Below are 23,431 nucleotides of genomic sequence, written 5' to 3' on the forward strand. Positions count from 1 at the left end.
CCGTGTGGCTCAGTTGGTAGAGCATGAAGCGGTTGTGGGTTCGATTCCCACGGGGGACAAGTATAAAATGTATGCAGTCACTACTGTAACTTGTTCTGGATAAGAGTGTCTGCTAAATGACCAAAATGTAAAACTGTCTGTCACTACACACTGTCTGGCATTACACACTGTCTGTCATTACACACTGTCTGGCATTACACACGGTCTGTCACTACACACTGTCTGGCATTACACACTGTCTGTCACTACACACTGTCTGGCATTACACACTGTCTGTCATTACACACTGTCTGTCATTACACACTGTCTGGCATTACACACTGTCTGTCATTACACACTGTCTGGCATTACACACTGTCTGTCATTACACACTGTCTGTCATTACACACTGTCTGGCATTACACACTGTCTGTCATTACACACTGTCTGTCACTACACAGTGTCTGGCATTACACACTCACACTGTCTGTCACTACACACTGTCTGTCATTACACACTGTCTGTCATTACACACTGTCTGTCATTACACACTGTCTGTCATTACACACTGTCTGGCATAACACACTGTCTGTCATTACACACTGTCTGTCACTACACAGTGTCTGGCATTACACACTGTCTGGCATTACACACTGTCTGTCATTACACACTGTCTGTCATTACACACTGTCTGGCATTACACACTGTCTGTCATTACACACTGTCTGTCACTACACAGTGTCTGGCATTACACACTCACACTGTCTGTCACTACACACTGTCTGTCATTACACACTGTCTGGCATTACACACTGTCTGTCACTACACACTGTCCGGCATTACACACTGTCTGTCATTACACACTGTCTGTCACTACACACTGTCTGTCACTACACACTGTCTGTCACTACACACTGTCTGTCACTACACACTGTCTGTCATTACACACTGTCTGTCACTACACACTGTCTGTCACCACACACTGTCTGTCACTACACACTGTCTGTCACTACACACTGTCTGTCACTACACACTGTCTGTCACTACACACTGTCTGTCACTACACACTGTCTGTCACTACACACGGTCTGTCACTACACACTGTCTGTCACCACACACTGTCTGTCATTACAAACTCACACTGTTTGTCACTACAAACTCACACTGTGTGTCCCTACACACTGTCTGGCATTACAAACTCACACTGTTTGTCACTACAAACTCACACTGTCTGTCACTACACACTGTCTGTCATTACAAACTCACACTGTCTGTCATTACAAACTCACACTGTTTGTCACTACAAACTCACACTGTCTGTCACTACACACTGTCTGTCATTACAAACTCACACTGTCTGTCATTACAAACTCACACTGTCTGTCATTACAAACTCACACTGTCTGTCATTACAAACTCATACTGTCTGTCACTACACACTGTCTGTCATTAAAAACTCACACTGTCTGTCATTACAAACTCACACTGTCTGTCACAGGTAGAGCGGGAGGAGTGGAAAGGAGGAATATTTAATGGGAGAGTGTAGCGCTAAGGTACATTGTACAAGAGTAGGCACATTTTGATACACACAGTCTGAAAGCCACTTACAGCGGTGGGAGAGGTTAGCGTTCTCTCTCTGGATGTGGTTGGGCAGTAGAGGGGGCGTGGAAGTGGAGCGGGGGCCAGAGGTGGAGGGAGGGGTCCTCCACGAAGCTGTTGTCCTGGGGGGAGGAGGAGGGGGGGACGTCGAAGGAACTGCGGTCGACCGTGTGGCTGTGGTCGGTTCTGTAGTTGTGGAGGTGGTTGTAGTAGCACCTGTGGTTGGAGTTGTAGTTGTGGTTGCTGGGGTGGTGGCTGTGGTAGGAGTTGCAGTGGTAGTAGTGGTGGCTGTGGTAGGAGCTGACGTGGTTGTCTTGGGTTTGACTGCAAGGAGAGAAGAGATTAAACAGAGATACTAGAGTTATCAGGCTGGCAGATCAACTGACAGCACAGACAAGCCTTTCCTTGTAAACAGACAGCGAGAGCTCCATAGTTTACATGAACAGACATCAACAGAAGTGTGTCTGAACTACTCAAAACTGAACTACTCAAAACTGCCTTCTCTGCACTTAAAGTCATAACGTGCTTGTAGAGCACAGACAGAGGGAATATATCCGTTTGTAGTTATTCAGTTTCTATTTATTCTGAGTGAGAATGTGTACACCCTCCCCTTTCTGGTACAGAGTATCTGCAGTGCAGTCAGGCTGCCTGGTGGCCTGTGTTCATCCCTCATCCCTCTCTCTTTCTCTGGGGACAGCACTGCGACAACCCACCTGTGTACCTCCAGACACAGAGAGTCTCCAGAGGGAGGAGAGGACAAGAATGGAACAGCCATACAATAGACACAGAGCGTTCCCAAGGGAGGACAGGACAGGGATGGAACAGCCAGAGAGATAATGGAAGGCACTATAGGACTCAGATTGACAGTGAGCAAGGGCTAACTGAGAATGAGATTAATTGGCAAGTGGAACATTGAAATGGATCTGTTATCGTGTGGGAAAGAAGTCAAATGGGAAAGGGTGTAACACGTTTTAAACAGTTTACCTACGGCACAGTGGGGAAGGGAAAGGGTGTAACACGTTTTAAACAGTTTACCTACGGCACAGTGGGGATGGGAAAGGGTGTAACACGTTTTAAACAGTTTACCTACGGCACAGTGGGGATGGGAAAGGGTGTAACACGTTTTAAACAGTTTACCTACGGCACAGTGGGGATGGGAAAGGGTGTAACACGTTTTAAACAGTTTACCTACGGCACAGTGGGGATGGGAAGGGGTGTAACACGTTTTAAACAGTTTACCTACGGCACAGTGGGGAAGGGAAAGGGTGTAACACGGTTTAAACAGTTTACCTACGGCACAGTGGGGATGGGAAAGGGTGTAACACGTTTTAAACAGTTTACCTACGGCACAGTGGGGATGGGAAAGAGTGTAACACGTTTTAAACAGTTTACCTACGGCACAGTGGGGATGGGAAAGGGTATAACAAGTTTTAAACAGTTTACCTATGGCACATCGTCTCATGCCTGGTCCCAGCTCCATGCCGTCCGGGCAGGCACAGGTGTACTTGGGGGAGTGGTCAGTGATCTGGGGGGCTTTGAGACACAGGTACTCACAGCCCCCATTAGGTAGACTGCCCATGTTACAGCTGTCTGGAGCTAGACAGGAAGAGACAACAGAGACATATCACACAGTAATACGACTGTAATACAACATGTATTCATAACACTCGTTGACTAAATATTATTGTTACGGTACAAAGACATGGTTGGAAAGCGTCTCTATGTTTCCTAAAATAAGATTTAATATCATGTCCAAAAGCTAGCAGTGCTAAGGTACATAACAAACATCTCCCTTCCCTCCTTCCAAACATAAAAGGCTGCACACACCTCGCTAGGTCTAAAACTGACTTTAAAATGCCTCCTGTTCTCCTAACTGGGCTTCCAGGAACTAGAGAGACAGCTTTTATGTCCCCAACTCTGAAGAGGAGATGAGGGAGAGGAGGCCGATACTAAGGAATGGGATGTGTGCTGTTATACAAGAGGATGCTGCAAACACTGCAGGGATGTTGCAATACTCCTCTTCCCTCAGTTCTTCTACAGATAGACATATCACTACCACAGAAACTCAGCTTCAAAGTTCAGCTCACACTGACAAAGAAAATAGGACAAAAAGAAAAGCTGAGAAGGAAAGCAAAGAAAAGTCTTCCTGAAATGTGTAGATTTAAAAAAAGCCTTAGAACAGAATGTGATCTTAGAACAGGATGTGATCTTAGAACAGGATATGGAAATAGAACCATTTAAAATCAAACCCGATCTGTAGGTGAATGATCTTTTGTTATGTGTTATGAAAAGAGTTATTCTTAAACGAGAGAGAGAGAGAAACATAGGAGCGATAGAAATACAGAGCATTGAGAAAGAGCGACAGCGAGAGAGATAGAGACAGAGAGAGACAGACAGAAAGAGAGAGACTGACAGAGAGAAATAGAGACAGAGAGAGACAGACAGAAAGAGAGAGACTGACAGAGAGACAGCTAGAGAGACTGACAGAGAGAAATAGAGAGAAAGAGAGAGACTGACAGAGAGACAGCTAGAGAGGGAGAATGTCAAAGCAAGACAGAGAGAATAGGGTAATGAAACCAGCAGAGGTAGCACTATGATGAATATTTCACTTTGGAGACACTTGAGAAACTAAGGTTGTGTCTGAAAAGACACCCTATTCCCTATATAGTGCACTACTTTTGACCAGGACAATACATAGGGAACGGGGCGCCATTTGGGACACAGACTAACTCTACAGCACTAGTTAATTTATATATTTCTTTCATTTATATTTTATTAGTAGTGCTCTTCATTAATGAGAGAGTGTAATCAGCTCCACTCTACTGGCCCTGAGACAACACTGGCACACTCTGACTGAGAGGGAGAAAACAAAGCATCGAAACACAACACTCACACCGCCTGCACACACACACACACACACACACACACACACACACACACACACACACACACACACACACACACACACACACACACACACACACACACACACACACACACACACACACACACACACACACACACACACACACACACACACACACACACACACACACACACACACACAGACCCACCACAAGAGGGAGCAGACATACACTACATGACTAAAAGTATGTGGACACCTGTTGGTCTAACATCTCATTACAAAATCATGGACATTAATATGAGTTGGTCCCCCCTTTGCTGATATAACAGTCTCTACTCTTCTGGGAAGGATTTCCACCAAATGTTGCTTCCACTAGGACTTGCTTCCATTCAGCCACAAGAGCATTAGTGAGGTCCGGCACTGATGTTAGGCCTGGCTCGCAGTCGGCGTTCCAATTCATCCCAAAGGTGTTCAATGGGGTTGAGGTACGGGCTATGTGCAGGACAGTCAAGTTATTCCACACCGAAATCGAAAAGCCATTTCTGTATGGACTTTGCTTTGTGCACAGGGCATTGTCATGCTGAAACAGGAAAAGGCCTTCTCCAAACTGTTGCCACAAAGTTGGAAGCACAGAATCATCTAGAATGTCTTTGTATGCTGTAGTGTTAAGATTTCCCTTCACTGGAACGAAGGAGCTTAGACCGAAACATGAAAAACAGCCCCAGACCATTATTCCTCCTCCACCAAACTTTACAGCATTTGAGGCAGGTAGCGTTCTCCTTGTATCCGCCAAACCCAGATTCGTCCGTAGGACTGCCAGATGGTGAAGCGTGATTCATCACTCCAGAGAATGCGTTTACTCTGCTCCAGAGTCCAATGGTGGCGAGCTTTACACCACTCCAGCCGACGCTTGGCATTGAGCATGGTGATCTTAGGCTTGTGTGGGGCTGCTCGGCCATGGAAACCCATTTCATGAAGTTCCCGACGAACAGTTCTTGTGCTGACGTTGCTTCTAGAGGCAGTTTGGAACTCGGTAGCGAATGTTGCAACCGAGGACAGATTTTTACGCGCTACGTGTTTCAGCACTCGTCGGTCCCGTTCTGTGAGCTTGTGTGACCTACCACTTCGCGACTGAGCCGGTGTTGCTCCTAGACGTTTCCACATCACAATAACAGCACTTACATTTGACCGGGGCAGCTCTAGCAGGGCAGACATTTGACAAACTGACTTGTTGGAAAGCTGGCCTCCTATGACGGTGCCATGTTGAAAGTCACTGAGTTCTTCAGTAAGACCATTCTACTGCCAATGTTTGTCTATGTAGATTGCATGGCTGTGTGCTCAATTTTATACACCTGTCAGCAACGGGTGTGCTGAAATAGCCGAATCCACTAATTTGAAGGGGTGAACACATGCTTTTGCATATATAGTGTATTTTCCAGTGTCGCAGACAGACACACACATTAATATTGACACTTGACCCATTTCTCTCAGGCAAAATAACATACAGGTAGTGTTCCTGTGTTCTATCAAAAAAAACACTACAAAATAAATACTGTGTGTATGCGTATGAGCATGTATATGTGTGTACATGTACATGTCTGTCTCTCACCTTTGGGTTGGCGTAGTTCGTGGAACACCACAACATCTAGAGGGTTATTGAGGTGTTCTGCTAGCGTAGCTACATCATGTCCTGTTAGCCTGTTAGCGCTGTAGATAGCCTCATCCTCCAGGTCTGTCCAGTACACACGGTCCTGCAGGGAGACATGGGGATGGTTCAGTCCTCAACCCACAACACATATAAGCAGTTGTTTTCTATGACGTGTGAGGCAGCGAGACAGGAGGCTGTGCAATCACAGTAAGTCAGGACAGACCATATGACATTACAGTAAGTGAGCTGGAGAATAATATATCTATTGTTACAAAGCCTGCAGACAGATGGGGCGTTATTGTTGTCATTGTCAATACACAGGCAGATCGCTCAAGAGTGACTTCGAAATTGGACATCTAACCACGTCCTGAGGACATCGGGAAAAGTTGGCTTGAGGTTTGTTCAATACAATCTAATCCTAACACTAAACATTTTGGATACATACTCCCACCAAAATCTACAGTTTTAAGTAGCCTATCCCACTTCGTGGAGCTACCAGACACTGATGGAGGTCCTTTCCAGTAGGTATAAGGGAACACCAGTGGTTGACCTTGACCTCCATCAGTACATTTAACACAATGTAATGGCTTTTCTACACTCATCACCAGTGGGGCAATATTCAGCAGCGGTCCACAGGGACCCAGACCTACCCTAGACATAAGACCTCTATTTACAACTTTTCATTACTTTCTGTCTATCGCCCTCATTCTCTTTCCCTCAACTCGCCTCTCTCTCTCTCATCTAATGCCATCTTATCAGCCTGTCCTCCAGTGATACCATAGCAGCATGAGCGGAGGATGAGGTGATAGTTCCATGGTTGCTACGGCAACCTTAGATCCATCTGCTACCACGAGCAAACATGAAACGAGTTGTGAGAGGAGCGACAGAGAGAGATTTAGATGAAGATAGAGCGAGAAGAGAGAAACAGAGAGGGAAAGAGGGAGAGAAGAGATAGAGAGATAGATCGAGACAAAGAGACAGAGAGAGAATAAGATAGTTGAGAGAGACAGTGATCGTGATCGAGATATAAACAGAGAGAGATCATGATCGAGAGGTAGACAGAGAGAGATCGTGATAGAGAAATAGACAGAGAGAGAGATCGTGATAGAGAGATAGACAGAGAGATCGTAATCGAGAGATGGACAGAGCGAGATCGTGATCGAGAGGTAGACAGAGAGAGATAGACAGAGAAAGAGATCGTGATAGAGAGATAGACAGAGAGAGAGATCGTGATAGAGAGATAGACAGAGAGCTATCGAAAGAGCTAGACAGAGAGAGAGAGATACAGACACACACACACAGAGAGAGAGAGAGAGAGAGAGAGAGAGAGAGAGAGAGAGAGAGAGAGAGAGAGAGAGAGAGAGAGAGAGAGAGAGAGAGAGAGAGAGAGAGAGAGAGAGAGAGACCTAACAACAGCAGTCAAACACCCAAGCTAACTGGCTAACTTTGGCTAGCTTCCTAGCTACTTCCAGACACAAATGAGAGAACAACTCACTGGCTATTTTACTCGGCCTAGCAGTGTTGGTTAGGCTGTTTTTATGTTATCCAGAGCATTGGTGATGGCAACTGTGCTGTGGGCAACAATTGACACTTTTTTGACAACGTTTACTGACCCCGGCCATATTCAACGGGTGTTGAGCGTTCGTAAATTTGTCCATTATTCTGCGCTCTTGCACACTAAGATGAGAGTGGTCTGCAATCGGAGTTGAAAGCCAGAGCAAATTTACCAGCTACGTCTATCAACAGTTTTCATAGTGACATCATTAACATTCTATTGAAATGGTTACTTGCATAGTGGAGTCTTGTGTTAAGACATGTAGCTAGCTAGCTACCAATGAACCATAATCCCAACTCATGACGTTACTACCCTGCATGAATCTGCAGGTAGCTAACCAACCAGGTTCAATGTTAGCTAGCTAACATTAGGCTAGCGTAGCACCCCGTATTATCGGCATATTCAACAGCATTTAAGAAATATATTACCTACAACAGTGTTATCTTGTGACCAAGCCATCAATGTTTTGTGATTATTGGTGTCGTAAAAATGTTAGCTAACGGGTTAGCAATTAGCATGTTTGACATGTCAGTGGAAATACTAATACTATCAGCTTTTTGATAGCAAAAAAAGATGTCCTGTAGTATCTGCATACGGTCCCCAGTTATTGGCCAACTTACTTTTTTGTTCAATTATATGATATATCCGTTAAATTTTGTTCAAAAAATAGACGCCAACCTCTTATCCAAAGTGTTTACTAGATAGTTGACTAGTTGGCTAGCCTTCCAGTAAAAAGAAACTTAACTTTCAGTAGCACGGTGCACCCTCATGTAGATTCTTAAAAATGGTTCTTCACCAACACCTTCTTCAGTGTTGTAACCAAAATAACATGTCAGACCAGACCTCTTCATTATAAATCCCTACAGATGAGCAACACCAAGTGGAAAGTCAACCTCCCAGCACAGAGTACTACTCCCTCATTGAAATGAAGGATACATTCACCCAGCTGGAGGTAAGGCAAGTGGAGCTGGAACAGAAGCTGAACACACTCCAGTCAGCACAAAACATTGTCCAGCTCAACAACCTGCAGGACCCCCCTCTGGACCTACACATAGAGGACCTACATCCAGACCACATAACCACCAGCCACATCCACACCCCCACCAATCAACCCCCCGCCTAGTCAACCATGCCCACACCCCATTTAGGTCCCCTCAGATCAGACCTATGCCCTTCCTGCCCACCCCATGCCCCCCACTCCCGCAGAGAGGGCCTCAAAGTCACACATACGCCCAGGCCGTGAGCAGGCAAACAGGCCCAACCCCCATTCTTACACTAGCCCAAGCCAATGGTATGTACCAGATGCTCAGCGGGCTCTGCTCACACTTAATGGTCTGAGGCCAAACCACACGACTAACAATATTGGACAATTTATGGAACACAAAGCCTTCACTATCTCATCCTGGAATATCCAAGCCCTGAGGTCATCTGCCTTTGGCCTAAAGAGCAAGACCCTGGACTTCACCAAATAAATCAGAAATACAGACATTGTCATCCTACAAGAAACAAGATATAGAGGAGATGGACCCACTGGTTGCCCTCTAGGTTACATAGAGCTGGTAGTCCCATCCACCAAACTACCAGGTGTGAAACTGTCACGACTTCCACCTAAGGTGGCTCCTCTCCCTGTTCGGGCGGTGCTCGGCGGTCGTCGAGCTGCCACCGATCCATTTTTCCTTTTCGTTTGTGTCTGTCTGTATTGTTTACACCTGTGTCTCGGTGGGTATATCGGTGGGTATATTTACCTCCGCTGCCTGCTAGTCTTTGTGCGGGATTGTTTTCTGTGGTGACGTTATTCAGGGGTGCGTGTCTGCACCACAAGGTTTCTTTTCTCTCTGCAGTTTTGCCGTTTTGGTATTGAGTTTAGTAGTAGAGGTTTCTCCTCCGTGTGTGTTACGCTTTATTCCCTGTGTGTGAGGCAATCTCGTTTTGCCGTGTTTTAGTCCCATGTTGTTGTTGTGTTGGGAATGCTCATTAAACTTTTGCCACTGGGATTTCCTTGCTCTCCTGCTCCTGATTCCTGCACCTCCCTCCGTTAGGAGGCATTGTAACAGAAACAGGGAATGGACTCAGGTGGTATGCTAATTTGGTATAGAGCTGACATAACTCACTCTATTAAATTAATCAAAACAGGAATATTTTACATTTGGCTAGAAAGTCAAAATGAAAATATCTCAACAGAGAAAAATGTCCTCCTGTGCGCTACATAAACTAAGCAAAAAAAGAAGCGTCCTCTCACTGTCAACTGCGTTTATTTTCAGCAAATTTAACATGTGTAAATATTTCCATGAACATAACAAGATTCAACAACTGAGACATAAACTGAACAAGTTCCACAGACATGTGACTAACAGAAGTGGAATAATGTGTCCCTGAACAAAGGGGGGGTCAACATCAAAAGTAACAGTCAGTATCTGGTGTGGCCACCAGCTGCATTAAGTACTGCAGTGCATCTCCTCCTCATGGACTGCACCAGATTTGCCAGTTCTTGCTGTGAGATGTTACCCCACTTTTCCACCAAAGCACCAGCAAGTTCCCGGACATTTCTGGGGGGAATGGCCCTAGCCCTCACCCTCCGATCCAACAGGTCCCAGACGTGCTTAATGGGATTGAGATCCGTGGTCTTCGCTGGCCATGGCAGAACACTGACATTCCTGTCTTGCAGGAAATCACGCACAGAACGAGCAGTATGGCTGGTGGCATTGTCATGCTGGAGGGTCATGTCAGGATGAGCCTGCAGGAAGGGTACCACATGAGGGAGGAGAATGTCTTCCCTGTAACGCACAGCGTTGAGATTGACTGCAATGACAACAAGCTCAGTCCGATGATGCTGTGACACACCGCCCCAGACCATGACGGACCCTCCACCTCCAAAATCGATCCTGCTCCAGAGTACAGGCCTTGGTGTAACGCTCATTCCTTCGACGATAAACGCGAATCCGACCATCACCCCTGGTGAGACAAAACCGCGACACGTCACTGAAGAGCACTTTTTGCCAGTCCTGTCTGATCCAACAACGGTGGGTTTGTGCCCATAGGCAATGTTGTTGCCGGTGATGTCTGGTAAGGACCTGCCTTACAACAGGCCTACAAGCCCTTAGTCCAGCCTCTCTCAGCCTATTGCGGACAGTTTGAGCACTGATGGAGATATTGTGTGTTCCTGGTGTAACTCGGGCAGTTGTTGTTGCCATCCTTTACCTGTCCCGCAGGTGTGATGTTCGGATGTACCGATCCTGTGCAGGTGTTGTTACATGTGGTCTGCCACTGCGAGGACGATCAGCTGTCCGTCCTGTCTCCCTGTAGCTCTGTCCTAGGCGTCTCACAGTACAGACATTGCAATTTATTGCCCTGGCCACATCTGCAGTCCTCCTGCCTCCTTGCAGCATGCCTAAGGCACATTCATGCAGATGAGCAGGGACCCTGGGCATCTTTCTTTTGGTGTTTTTCAGAGTCAGTAGAAAGGCCTCTTTAGTGTCCTAAGTTATCATAACTGTGACCTTAATTGCCTACCGTCTGTAGGCTGTTAGTGTCTTAACGACCGTTCCACAGGTGCATGTTCATTAATTGTTTATGGTTCATTGAACAAGCATGGGAAACAGTGTTTAAACCCTTTACAATGAAGATCTGTGAAGTTTTTTTGATTTTATGAATAAACTTTGAAAGACAGGGTCCTGAAAAAGGGACATTTGTTTTTTTGCTGAGTTTATATCCCCCCACTAGAATCCCCATACTTTAATGAAGACAACTTCTCCATCCTGGAGGGGAATATCAATCGTTTCCAGGCCCAGGGACATGTACTAGTCTGTGGCGACTTAAATGCCAGAACTGGACAAGAACCAGACACTCTTAGCACACAGGGGGACACACACCTACCTGGAGGTGACAGCATTCCCTCCCTCATATGCCCCCTTAAGCACAACTACGACAACATAACCAACAAAAGCGAGTCACAACTCCTGCAACTGTCACATGCTGGGTATGTACATAGTCAATGTTAGGCTTCGAGGGGACTCCTTTGGTAGGTACACCTATATCTCATGTCTTGGCAGTAGTACTATAGACTACTTTATCAATGACCTCAACCCAGAGTCTCTCAGAGAGTTCATAGTCAGCCCACTGAGACCCCTATCAGATCACAGCAAAATCACAGTCTATTTGAACAGAGCAATACTCAAAATTGAGGCATTAAAGCCAAAGGAACTGAATATAATTAAGAAATGCTATAGATGGAAGGAAAGTAGTGTGGAAACCTACCAAAATTCTATTAGGAAACAAATTCGATCCCTTTTAGACAACTTCCTGAACAAAACATTTCACTGTAATAGTGAAGGTGTAAACCAGTAGAAAACCTAAACAGTATATCAAATAAAATTAAATATAAAATAAAATGTATTTATATAGCCCTTCTTACATCAGCTGATATCTCAAAGTGCTGTCCAGAAACCCAGCCTAAAACCCCAAACAGCAAGCAATGCAGGTGTAGAAGCACGGTGGCTAGGAAAAACTCTGAAAAATATCTGACCTCTAAGCTTCCATATCAAATCTAAAAATGTCAAACAGAAAACCAAAGAAAATGAACAACAACGACAAATGGTTTGAAAAAGAATGCAAAAAACTAAGAAAGAAATTGAGAAACCTATCTAACCAAAAACATAGAGACCCAGAAAACCTGAGCCTACGCATTCACTATGGTGAATCACTAAAACAATACAGAATTACATTAAGGAAAAAGAAGGAACAGCACGTCAGAATTTAATTGAAGAATCCATAGACTCTAACCACTTCTGGGAAAATTGGAAAACACTAAACAAACAACAATACAAAGAGTTATCTATCCAAAATAGAGATGTATGGATAAACCACTTCTCCAATATTTTTGGCCGTATTCTAAATATTTGTTCTTCTTTTATTTAACCTTTATTTAACTAGGCAAGTCAGTTAAGAACAAATTATTATTTACAATGATGGCCTGGGCCAATTGTGCGCCACCCTATGGGACTCCCAATCACAGCAGGTTGTGATACAGCCTGGATCGAACCAGGGTGTCTGTAGTGACGCCTCTAGCACTGAGATGCAGTACCTTAGACCACTATAACAAAGAACAAACATCAAAAACATATACATGATCAAATACAATTCTTAGAATCAACTATTAAAGACTAACAGAACCCACTGTATTCTCTAATTACATTGAATGAATTACAGGATAAAATACAAACCCTCCAACCCAAAAAGGCATGTGGTGTTGATGGTATCCTCAATGAAACATACAGACCACAAATTCCAATTGGCTATATTTAAACTCTTTAACATCATCCTTAGCTCTGGCATCTTCCCCAAAATTTGGAACCAAGGACTGATTACCCCAATCCACATTAGTGGAGACAAATTTGACCCCAATAACTACCGTGGGATATGCGTCAACAGCAACCTTGGGAAAATCCTCTGCATTATTATTAACAGCAGACTCGTACATTTCATCAGTGAAAACAACGTACTGAGCAAATGTCAAATTGGCTTTCTACCAAATTACCAAACCACAGACCACGTATTCACCCTGCACACCCTAATTGACAAACAAACAAACCAAAACAAAGGCAAAGTCTTCTCATGCTTTGCTGATCTCAAAAAAGCATGAGGGTCTGCTATACAAATTGATGGAACATACAACATTATAAAATTCATGTATACAAACAAATCCATGTATACAAACAACAAATGTGCGGTTAAAATTGGCAAAAAACACACATTTCTTTCCACAGGGCCGTGAGGTGAGACAGTGATGCAGGTTAAGCCCCACCCTCTTCAACATATATATCAGTGAATTGGCGAGGGCCCTGGAACAGTCTGCAACACCTGGCCTCAACCTACTAAAATCTGAAGTCAAATGTCTACTGTTTGATGATGATCTGGTGCTTCTGTCACCAACCAAGGAGGGCCTACAGCAGCACCAACCAAGGAGGGCCTACAGCAGCACCAACCAAGGAGGGCCTACAGCAGCACCAACCAAGGAGGGCCTACAGCAGCACCAACCAAGGAGGGCCTACAGCAGCACCAACCAAGGAGGGCCTACAGCAGCACCAACCAAGGAGGGCCTACAGCAGCACCAACCAAGGAGGGCCTACAGCAGCACCAACCAAGGAGGGCCTACAGCAGCACCTAGATCTTCTGCACGGATTCTGTCAGACCTGGGCCCTGACAGTAAATCTCAGTAAGACAAAAAGAATGTTGTTCCAAAAAAGGTCCAGTTGCCAGGACCACAAATACAAATTCCAAATAGACACCTTTGCCCTAGAGCACACAAAAAACTATACATACCTCGGCCTAAACATCAGCGCCACAGGTAACTTCCACAAAGCTGTGGATGATCTGAGATACAAGGCAAGAACGGCCTTCCATGCCATCAAAAGGAACATAAAAATTGACATACCAATCAGGACCTGGCAAAAAAATACTTAAATCAGTTATAGAACCCATTGCCCTTCATGGTTGTGAGGTCTGGGGTCTGCTCACCAACCAAGAATAAACAAAATACGACAAACACCAAATTGAGAGCGCATACAGAATTCTGCAAAAATATCCTCTGTGTACATCGTAAAACAAATAATCCATGCAGAACAGAATCAGGCCGATACCCGCTAATTATCAAAATCCATAAAAAGGAACATAAAATTCTACAACCACCTAAAGGAAGTGATTTCCAAACCTTCCATAACAAAGCCATCACCTACAGAGAGATGAAACTGGAGAAGAATCCCCTAACCAAGCTGGTACTGGGGCTCTATTCACAAACACGAACAGACCCCACAGAGCCCCAGGACAGTAACACAATTAGACCCAACCAAATCATGAGAAAACAAAAAGATAATTACTTGACACATTGGAAAGAATTAACAAAAAAACTGAGCAAACTAGAATGCTATTTGTCCCTAAACAGAGAGAAAACAGTGGCAGAATACCTGACCACTGTGAATGACCCAAACTTAAGGAAAACTTTGACTATGTACAGACTCAGTGAGCATAGCCTTGCTATTGAGAAAGTCCGCTGTAGGCAGACCTTTCTCATAAGAGAAGACAGGCTATGTGTATACTGCCAACAAAATTAGGTGGAAACTGAGCTGCACTTCCTAACCTCCTGACAAATGTATATATACACTGCTCAAAAAAATAAAGGGAACACTTAAACAACACAATGTAACTCCAAGTCAATCACACTTCTGTGAAATCAAACTGTCCACTTAGGAATCAACACTGATTGACAATAAATTTCACATGCTGTTGTGCAAATGGAATAGACAAAAGGTGGAAATTATAGGCAATTAGCAAGACACCCCCAATAAAGGAGTGGTTCTGCAGGTGGTGACCACAGACCACTTCTCAGTTCCTATGCTTCCTGGCTGATGTTTTGGTCACGTTTGAATGCTGGCGGTGCTTTCACTCTAGTGGTAGCATGAGACGGAGTCTACAACCCACACAAGTGGCTCAGGTAGTGCAGCTCATCCAGGATGGCACATCAATGCGAGCTGTGGCAAGAAGGTTTGCTGTGTCTGTCAGCGTAGTGTCCAGAGCATGGAGGCGCTACCAGGAGACAGGCCAGTACATCAGGAGACGTGGAGGAGGCCGTAGGAGGGCAACAACCCAGCAGCAGGACCGCTACCTCCGCCTTTGTGCAAGGAGGAGCACTGCCAGAGCCCTGCAAAATGACCTCCAGCAGGCCACAAATGTGCATGTGTCTGCTCAAACGGTCAGAAACAGACTCCATGAGGGTGGTATGAGGGCCCGACGTCCACAGGTGGGGGTTGTGCTTACAGCCCAACACCGTGCAGGACGTTTGGCATTTGCCAGAGAACACCAAGATTGGCAAATTCGCCACTGGCGCCCTGTGCTCTTCACAGATGAAAGCAGGTTCACACTGAGCACATGTGACAGACGTGACAGAGTCTGGAGACGCCGTGGAGAACGTTCTGCTGCCTGCAACATCCTCCAGCATGACCGGTTTGTCGGTGGGTCAGTCATGGTGTGGGGTGGCATTTCTTTGGGGGGCCGCACAGCCCTCCATGTGCTCGCCAGAGGTAGCCTGACTGCCATTAGGTACCGAGATGAGATCCTCAGACCCCTTGTGAGACCATATGCTGGTGCGGTTGGCCCTGGGTTCCTCCTAATGCAAGACAATGCTAGACCTCATGTGGCTGGAGTGTGTCAGCAGTTCCTGCAAGAGGAAGGCATTGATGCTATGGACTGGCCCGCCCGTTCCCCAGACCTGAATCCAATTGAGCACATCTGGGACATCATGTCTTGCTCCATCCACCAACGCCACGTTGCACCACAGACTGTCCAGGAGTTGACGGATGCTTTAGTCCAGGTCTGGGAGGAGATCCCTCAGGAGACCATCCGCCACCTCATCAGGAGCATGCCCAGGCGTTGTAGGGAGGTCATACAGGCACGTGGAGGCCACACATACTACTGAGCCTCATTTTGACTTGTTTTAAGGACATTACATCAAAGTTGGATCAGCCTGTAGTGTGGTTATCCACTTTAATTTTGAGTGTGACTCCAAATCCAGACCAATGGAAATTTGATTTCCATTGATAATTTTTGTGTGATTTTGTTGTCAGCACATTCAACTATGTAAAGAAAAAAGTATTTAATAAGAATATTTCATTCATTCAGATCTAGGATGTGTTATTTTAGTGTTCTCTTTATTTTTTTGAGCAGTGTATATTGCTTTACCTCTTTTTTTCCCTAATTTCATGGTATCCACTTGGTAGTTACAGTCGTGTCTCATCGCTGCAACTCCCGTATGGACTCGGGAGAGGCGAAGGTCGAGAGCCGTGCGTCCTCCAAAACACAACCCAACCACGCCGCACTGCTTCTTGCCACAATGCCCGCTTAACCCCGAAGCCAGCCACACCAATGTGTCAGAGGAAACACCTGGCTACCGTGTCAGCGTGCACTGCGCCCGTCCCGCCACAGGAGTCACTAGTGCGCGATGGGACAAGGACATCCCTGCTGGCCAAACCCTCCCCTAACCCGAACATTCAAAGGCCATTTTCTCAAAAGTGAGGTTACAAGTTTATCAACTCTCAAAGCAGAATTACTTTCCCATTGTTCCTCAAATGCAGTGTATGATATACCATTTTGTAGCTCTGTGTCTCAATTTCAAATGTTGCAACATAAGACCGAATCATGGTGGTCGGTCACAAATATCATATTATGGCTATATACAGTGTTGTAACGATGTGCAAATAGTTAAAGTACTTTCTCTCTCCCTCTCTCGCCTTCACTCCCTTCCTCCTTACCAACTCCTTCTTTTCGTTTATAGGGCACAGATACTGCATTGCAGCCGTGTACAGACACCACTCTGGGCCTAACAGTGAGATCAAGGTGGGTCTTTGAAATCTGCAGGCTTAACCCCTGAGACGGCCAAATCTCCCAGGCTCTTAACCCTGATCAGTCCTTAACATTACCTACCCTGACACTCCACCGCTCAACACTGGTCCCTCTCTCCATCCCAGCCCAGCCCCACTCCCTATCTCCAGCCAGGCTAGCCCCACTCCCTCTCTCCATCCCAGCCCCAATCCCTCTCTCCAGCCCAGCCCAACTCCTTCTCTCCAGCCCAGCCCCACTCCCTCTCTCCAGCCCAGCCCCACTCCTTCTCTCCAGCCCCACTCTCTCTCTCCAGCCCAGCCCCATTCCCTCTCTCCAGCCCCATTCCCTCTCTCCAGCCCCTCCCTCTCTCCAGCCCAGCCCCACTCCCTCTCTCCAGCCCAGCCCCACTCCCTCTCTCCAGCCCAGCCCCACTCCCTCTCTCCAGGCCAGCCCCATTCCCTCTCTCCAGCCCAGCCCCACTCCCTCTCTCCAGCCCAGCCCCATTCCCTCTCTCCAGCCCAGCCCCACTCCCTCTCTCCAGCCCCACTCCCTCTCTCCAGCCCAGCCCCACTCCTTCACTCCAGCCCCACTCCCTCTCTCCAGCCCAGCCCAGCCCCACTCCCTCCCTCCCTCCAGCCCAGCCCCACTCCCTCAATCCAGTCCAGCCCCACTCCCTCTCTCCAGCCCAGCCCACTCTCCAGCCCCACTCCCTCTCTCCAGCCCAGCCCAGCCCCACTCCCTCCAGCCAAGCCCCACTCCTTCTCTCCAGCCCCACTCCCTCTCTCCAGCCCAGCCCAGCCCCACTCCCTCCCTCCCTCCAGCCCAGCCCCACTCCCTCAATCCAGTCCAGCCCACTCCCTCTCTCCAGCCCAGCCCCACTCCCTCTCTCCAGCCCAGCCCACTCCCACTCCAGCCCAGCCCACTCCCTCTCTCCAGCCCCACTCCCTCTCTCCAGCCCAGCCCCACTCCCTCTCTCCAGCCCAGCCCACTCCCTCTCTCCAGCCCAGCCCACTCCCTCAATCCAGTCCAGCCCCACTCCCTCTCTCCAGCCCAGCCCAGCCCCACTCACTCCCTCTCTCCAGCCCAGCCCCACTCCCTCAATCCAGTCCAGCCCACTCCCTCTCTCCAGCCCAGCCCCACTCCCTCTCTCCAGCCCAGCCCACTCCCTCTCTCCAGCCCAGCCCCACTCCCTCAATCCAGTCCAGCCCCACTCCCTCTCTCTAGCCCAGCCCCACTCCCTCTCTCCAGCCTAGCCCCACTCCCTCAATCCAGTCCAGCCCCACTCCCTCTCTCCAACCCAGCCCACTCTCCAGCCCCACTCCCTCTCTCCAGCCCAGCCCAGCCCCACTCGCTCTCTCCAGCCCCACTCCCTCCCTCCAGCCCCACTCCCTCTCTCCAGCCCAGCCCCACTCCCTCAATCCAGTCCAGCCCCACTCCCTCTCTCCAGCCCAGCCCAGCCCCACTCACTCCCTCTCTCCAGCCCAGCTCCACTCCCTCAATCCAGTCCAGCCCACTCCCTCTCTCCAGCCCAGCCCCACTCCCTCTCTCCAGCCCAGCCCACTCCCTCTCTCCAGCCAAGCCCCACTCCCTCAATCCAGTCCAGCCCCACTCCCTCTCTCCAGCCCAGCCCCACTCCCTCTCTCCAGCCCAGCCCCACTCCCTCAATCCAGTCCAGCCCCACTCCCTCTCTCCAGCCCAGCCCACTCTCCAGCCCCACTCCCTCTCTCCAGCCCCAGCCCCACTCCCTCCAGCCCAGCCCCACTCGCTCTCTCCAGCCCCACTCCCTCCCTCCAGCCCCACTCCCTCTCTCCAGCCCAGCCCCACTCCCTCAATCCAGTCCAGCCCCACTCCCTCTCTCCAGCCCAGCCCACTCTCCAGCCCCACTCACTCCCTCCCTCCAGCCCAGCCCCACTCCCTCCCTCCAGCCCCACTCCCTCCCTCCAGCCCAGCAGACAGTAATAAAACTAAGATGGCCCCAGGGAGGAGAGTGGAGGTGGGGGCGGTCGTGTGGAGAATCCTGCACTGTCGGTGGGGGGCTAGGCTGTGATGTATGACCCTCTACCCCTCCATCCTCCACGGCCCTGCGGTACTGAAGACCATGGCCAGGTCTGGCCACCAACAGGAACTGTAAAGGCTGGGTCCTGACTGGCTACTGCAGAATGAACACAGTGCTGGAGGCCATTCATCTAGAGTGTTATAACTGCAGCCCCACAGAGCCTGGGACAGTGGTCTCTCTAACACATATACACGCAGGCAGACAGGCAGACAGGCAGGCAAGCAGGCACGCAGTCAGGCAGGCACGCAGTCAGGCAGACAGGCAGGCAGGCAGGCACGCAGTCAGGCAGGCACGCAGTCAGGCAGACAGGCAGGCAGGCAGGCACGCAGTCAGGCACGCAGTCAGGCAGGCACGCAGTCAGGCAGACAGGCAGGCAGGCAGGCACGCAGTCAGGCAGGCACGCAGTCAGGCAGACAGGCAGGCAGGCAGGCACGCAGTCAGGCAGGCAAGCAGGCACGCAGTCAGGCAGACAGGCAGGCACGCAGGCAGACAGGCAGACAGACAGACAGGCAGGCAGGCAGGCAGACAGGCAGACAGACAGGCAGACAGACAGGCAGACAGGCAGGCAGGCACGCAGTCAGGCAGGCACGCAGTCAGGCAGACAGGCAGGCAGGCAGGCACGCAGTCAGGCAGGCAGACAGGCAGACAGACAGGCAGGCACGCACGCAGGCAGGCACGCAGGCAGGCAGGCACACACACACTCTGGACATGATGGATTTCCCCACTGAAAGAATGCCCCCAGGTCCCCCTCTGTGTGCACCCCCCACCACTACCATATTACCACTGATCTACTGGTAGTTCTTAGAGCAGCCAGAGCTCATCCAATCCTCTGACTCTACAATACCTATCATTACTTCCTTTAGTTCTCATTGGTCATTTCCCTCCCTCTATCGATTCTGTACACCACTAATCTACCATGCCTGACTCATAGAGGCTCTTCCTGTGGCGTTGACACCGCAGCTGTTGAAAGACAATACCGGTATCATGTCAAAGTCTCACACCACTGTGCTCTCCCTGCTTACCCCTCTGACACTCTCCTTTCTCTACCTGTGACGCGATTCCTTCCACCCTCTCCCCCCCTTCCCTCTCCCTGTGGCTGTCTACTTCCTCCTCAGCCCTCTCCCCCCCTTCCCTCTCCCTGTGGCTTTCTACTCCCTCCTCAGCCCTCTCCCCCTCTTCCCTCTCCCTGTGGCTGTCCACTCCCTCCTCAGCCCTCTCCCCCTCTTCCCTCTCCCTGTGGCTGTCTACTTCCTCCTCAGCCCTCTCCCCCTCTTCCCTCTCCCTGTGGCTGTCTACTTCCTCCTCAGCCCTCTCCCCCTCTTCCCTCTCCCTGTGGCTGTCCACTCCCTCCTCAGCCCTCTCCCCCTCTTCCCTCTCCCTGTGGCTGTCTACTCCCTCCTCAGCCCTCTCCCCCTCTTCCCTCTCCCTGTGGCTGTCTACTCCCTCCTCAGCCCTCTCCCCCTCTTCCCTCTCCCTGTGGCTGTCTACTTCCTCCTCAGCCCTCTCCCCCTCCTCCCTCTCCCTGTGGCTGTCCACTCCCTCCTCAGCCCTCTCCCCCTCTTCCCTCTCCCTGTGGCTGTCCACTCCCTCGTCAGCCCTCTCCCCCTCTTCCCTCTCCCTGTGGCTGTCTACTCCCTCCTCAGCCCTCTCCCCCTCTTCCCTCTCCCTGTGGCTGTCCACTCCCTCCTCAGCCCTCTCCCCCTCTTCCCTCTCCCTGTGGCTGTCTACTCCCTCCTCAGCCCTCTCCCCCTCTTCCCTCTCCCTGTGGCTGTCCACTCCCTCCTCAGCCCTCTCCCCCTCTTCCCTCTCCCTGTGGCTGTCCACCCCGACTCCCTCCTCAGCCCATCTCTCCCTCTACTTGCTCCTGCTCCTCAACCCTCCTCCCCCGTCTCCCCCTCTCTCAATTCAATTCAAGAGGTTTTATTGGCATGGGAAACATATGATAACATTGCCAAAGCAAGTGAAGTAGATAATATACAAAAGTGAAACTATCCATCCCATCCTGTTCCCCTCCCCTCTCTCCTTCACTCTCCATCCCATCCTGTTCCCCTCCCCTCTCTCCTCTCTCTCCATCCCATCCTGTTCCCCTCCCCTCTCTCCTTCCCATCCTGTTCCCCTCCCCTCTCTCCTCTCTCTCCATCCCATCCTGTTCCCCTCCCCTCTCTCCATCCCATCCTGTTCCCCTCCCCTCTCTCCTCTCTCTCCTTCCCATCCTGTTACCCTCCCCTCTCTCCATCCCATCCTGCTCCACTCCACTCTCTCCATCCCATCCTGTTACCCTCCCCTCTCTCCATCCCATCCTGCTCCCCTCCCCTCTCTCCATCCCATCCTGTTCCCCTCCCCTCTCTCCTTCTCTCTCCATCCCCTCCCCTCCCCTCTCTCCTTCTCTCTCCATCCCATCCTGTTCCCCTCCCCTCTCTCCATCCCATCCTGTTCCCCTCCCCTCTCTCCATCCCGTCCTGCTCCCCTCCTCTCTCTCCTTCTCTCTCCATCCCCTCCCCTCCCCTCTCTCCTTCACTCTCCATCCCATCCTGTTCCCCTCCCCTCTCTCCTTCTCTCTCCATCCCCTCCCCTCCCCTCTCTCCTTCTCTCTCCATCCCATCCTGTTCCCCTCCCCTCTCTCCATCCCATCCTGTTCCCCTCCCCTCTCTCCATCCCATCCTGTTCCCCTCCCCTCTCTCCATCCCGTCCTGCTCCCCTCCTCTCTCTCCTTCTCTCTCCATCCCCTCCCCTCCCCTCTCTCCTTCACTCTCCATCCCATCCTGTTCCCCTCCCCTCTCTCCTTCTCTCTCCATCCCCTCCCCTCCCCTCTCTCCTTCTCTCTCCATCCCATCCTGTTCCCCTCCCCTCTCTCCATCCCGTCCTGCTCCCCTCCTCTCTCTCCTTCTCTCTCCATCCCCTCCCCTCCCCTCTCTCCTTCACTCTCCATCTCATCCTGTTCCCCTCCCCTCTCTCCATCCCATCCTGTTCCCCTCCCCTCTCTCCATCCCATCCTGTTCCCCTCCCCTCTCTCCATCCCATCCTGTTCCCCTCCCCTCTCTCCATCCCATCCTGTTCCCCTCCCCTCTCTCCATCCCATCCTGTTCCCCTCCCCTCTCTCCACCCCGTCCTGTTCCCCTCCCCTCTCTCCATCCCAGCCTGCTCCCCTCCCCTCTCTCCATCCCGTCCTGCTCCCCCCACATCCTCCCTCCTCTGTGTCTCCCACCCTTCACCCCTCCTCCCCCCATGTCTTTCCCCTCCTTACCTCGAAGACGGTGAGAGCGAAGGGGTGCCCCAGGTGGTCCTGGGAAAAGAGCAGCACTTTGCGGTTGTCACCGTTCAGGTCAATGCTGGAGAGCAGGTGCAGCTTAGAGTCCACCCAGTACAGACGCCTGTTGGATAGGTCTGAGACAGGGAGAGGGGGGAGAGAGGGGGAGAGGGATGGGAGAGAGGCGGAGGGAGAGAGAGAAAGAAAGGAATGGAAGGAAGAGGAGAGAGCGAGGGAGGTCAGGTTAATGTACGGTACAACACTTCTTCAGAAGTGAACAAGAAAAGGTATAGACAGAGAGTGGATGGTTCTGGTCCAGTAGAAGATCAATCCTCTTTGTCAGACAAGCCCTCCAGTTAGACTCAATACAATAGTGATCAGACGGTTGCTGGTTCAATCTCCACATGGGGAATAATACAAAACCTTGTATTTAACCTTTATTTAACTGGGTACTTGAGCCTGGCACTTAACCTAACCTGACCTCAAGCTAATATCAAGTTATGTCAATGGACTGTGTGTAGGTGTGCAGTTGATAGGCTATCTAGATCAGTTGCTATGGAAGTGAATAAGCAGGTCAGACAGTAAACACTGTTGTAGTAACACAGCTGTAGGGACTGAATCAGGAAACAGTTTTATTCATTCACAACCTCACCTCTCTCCACTCAGCCACTCATACTATCAACCATTCTACCCTGTGCTGTCTGTCTGCTGGCTGTCAAATCGATGAAAAGGGGAAAATAATCCCCTCTTTTTTTTTGTTGAGAAACCATATTAGCCAGCCAGTGTTATTTTCTCTCTCTCTCTCGCTCCTCTAACTCTCAACATCATTTGTTTTCATACAGATGTAACCCTAGCTGGCGACACCTCAATTCCACATCCATCTCTCTGTCCTTGCTCTGTTGTTCTCTCTCTCACCCTGCTTTGTCACTCTCTCTATCTCTCTCTCTCTCTGCTCTGTCGCTCTCTCTCTCTCTCGCCCTGCTCTGTCACTCTATCTCTCTCTCTCTCTACTCTGTCGTTCTCTCTCTCTCTCCCTGCTCTGTCATTCTCTGTCTCTCTCTCTGCTCTGTCGTTCTCTCTCTCGCCCTGCTCTGTCACTCTCTCTCTCTCTC

At 49.5% G+C, this 23,431-nt stretch overlaps 1 protein-coding gene across 4 annotated transcripts in view; it reads right to left on the minus strand.

Moving 5' to 3' along the window:
* Window positions 1–23,431, minus strand: part of LOC139541535 (low-density lipoprotein receptor-related protein 8-like) — a 338,404-nt gene that overhangs the window by 18,522 nt on the left and 296,451 nt on the right. For all 4 annotated transcript variants that reach the window (XM_071346287.1, XM_071346285.1, XM_071346286.1 and 1 more), the window contains exons 13-16: window positions 22,317–22,456; window positions 6,054–6,195; window positions 3,022–3,174; window positions 1,588–1,902 (exon numbers count right to left, since the gene is read on the minus strand). In XM_071346287.1, the coding sequence (XP_071202388.1) occupies window positions 1,588–1,902; window positions 3,022–3,174; window positions 6,054–6,195; window positions 22,317–22,456 (750 nt within the window). The remainder of the gene's footprint in view (window positions 1–1,587; window positions 1,903–3,021; window positions 3,175–6,053; window positions 6,196–22,316; window positions 22,457–23,431) is intronic.

This window comes from Salvelinus alpinus, chromosome 16 (genome assembly GCF_045679555.1).
Source record: "Salvelinus alpinus chromosome 16, SLU_Salpinus.1, whole genome shotgun sequence".
NCBI classification, from domain to species: Eukaryota; Metazoa; Chordata; class Actinopteri; order Salmoniformes; family Salmonidae; genus Salvelinus; species Salvelinus alpinus.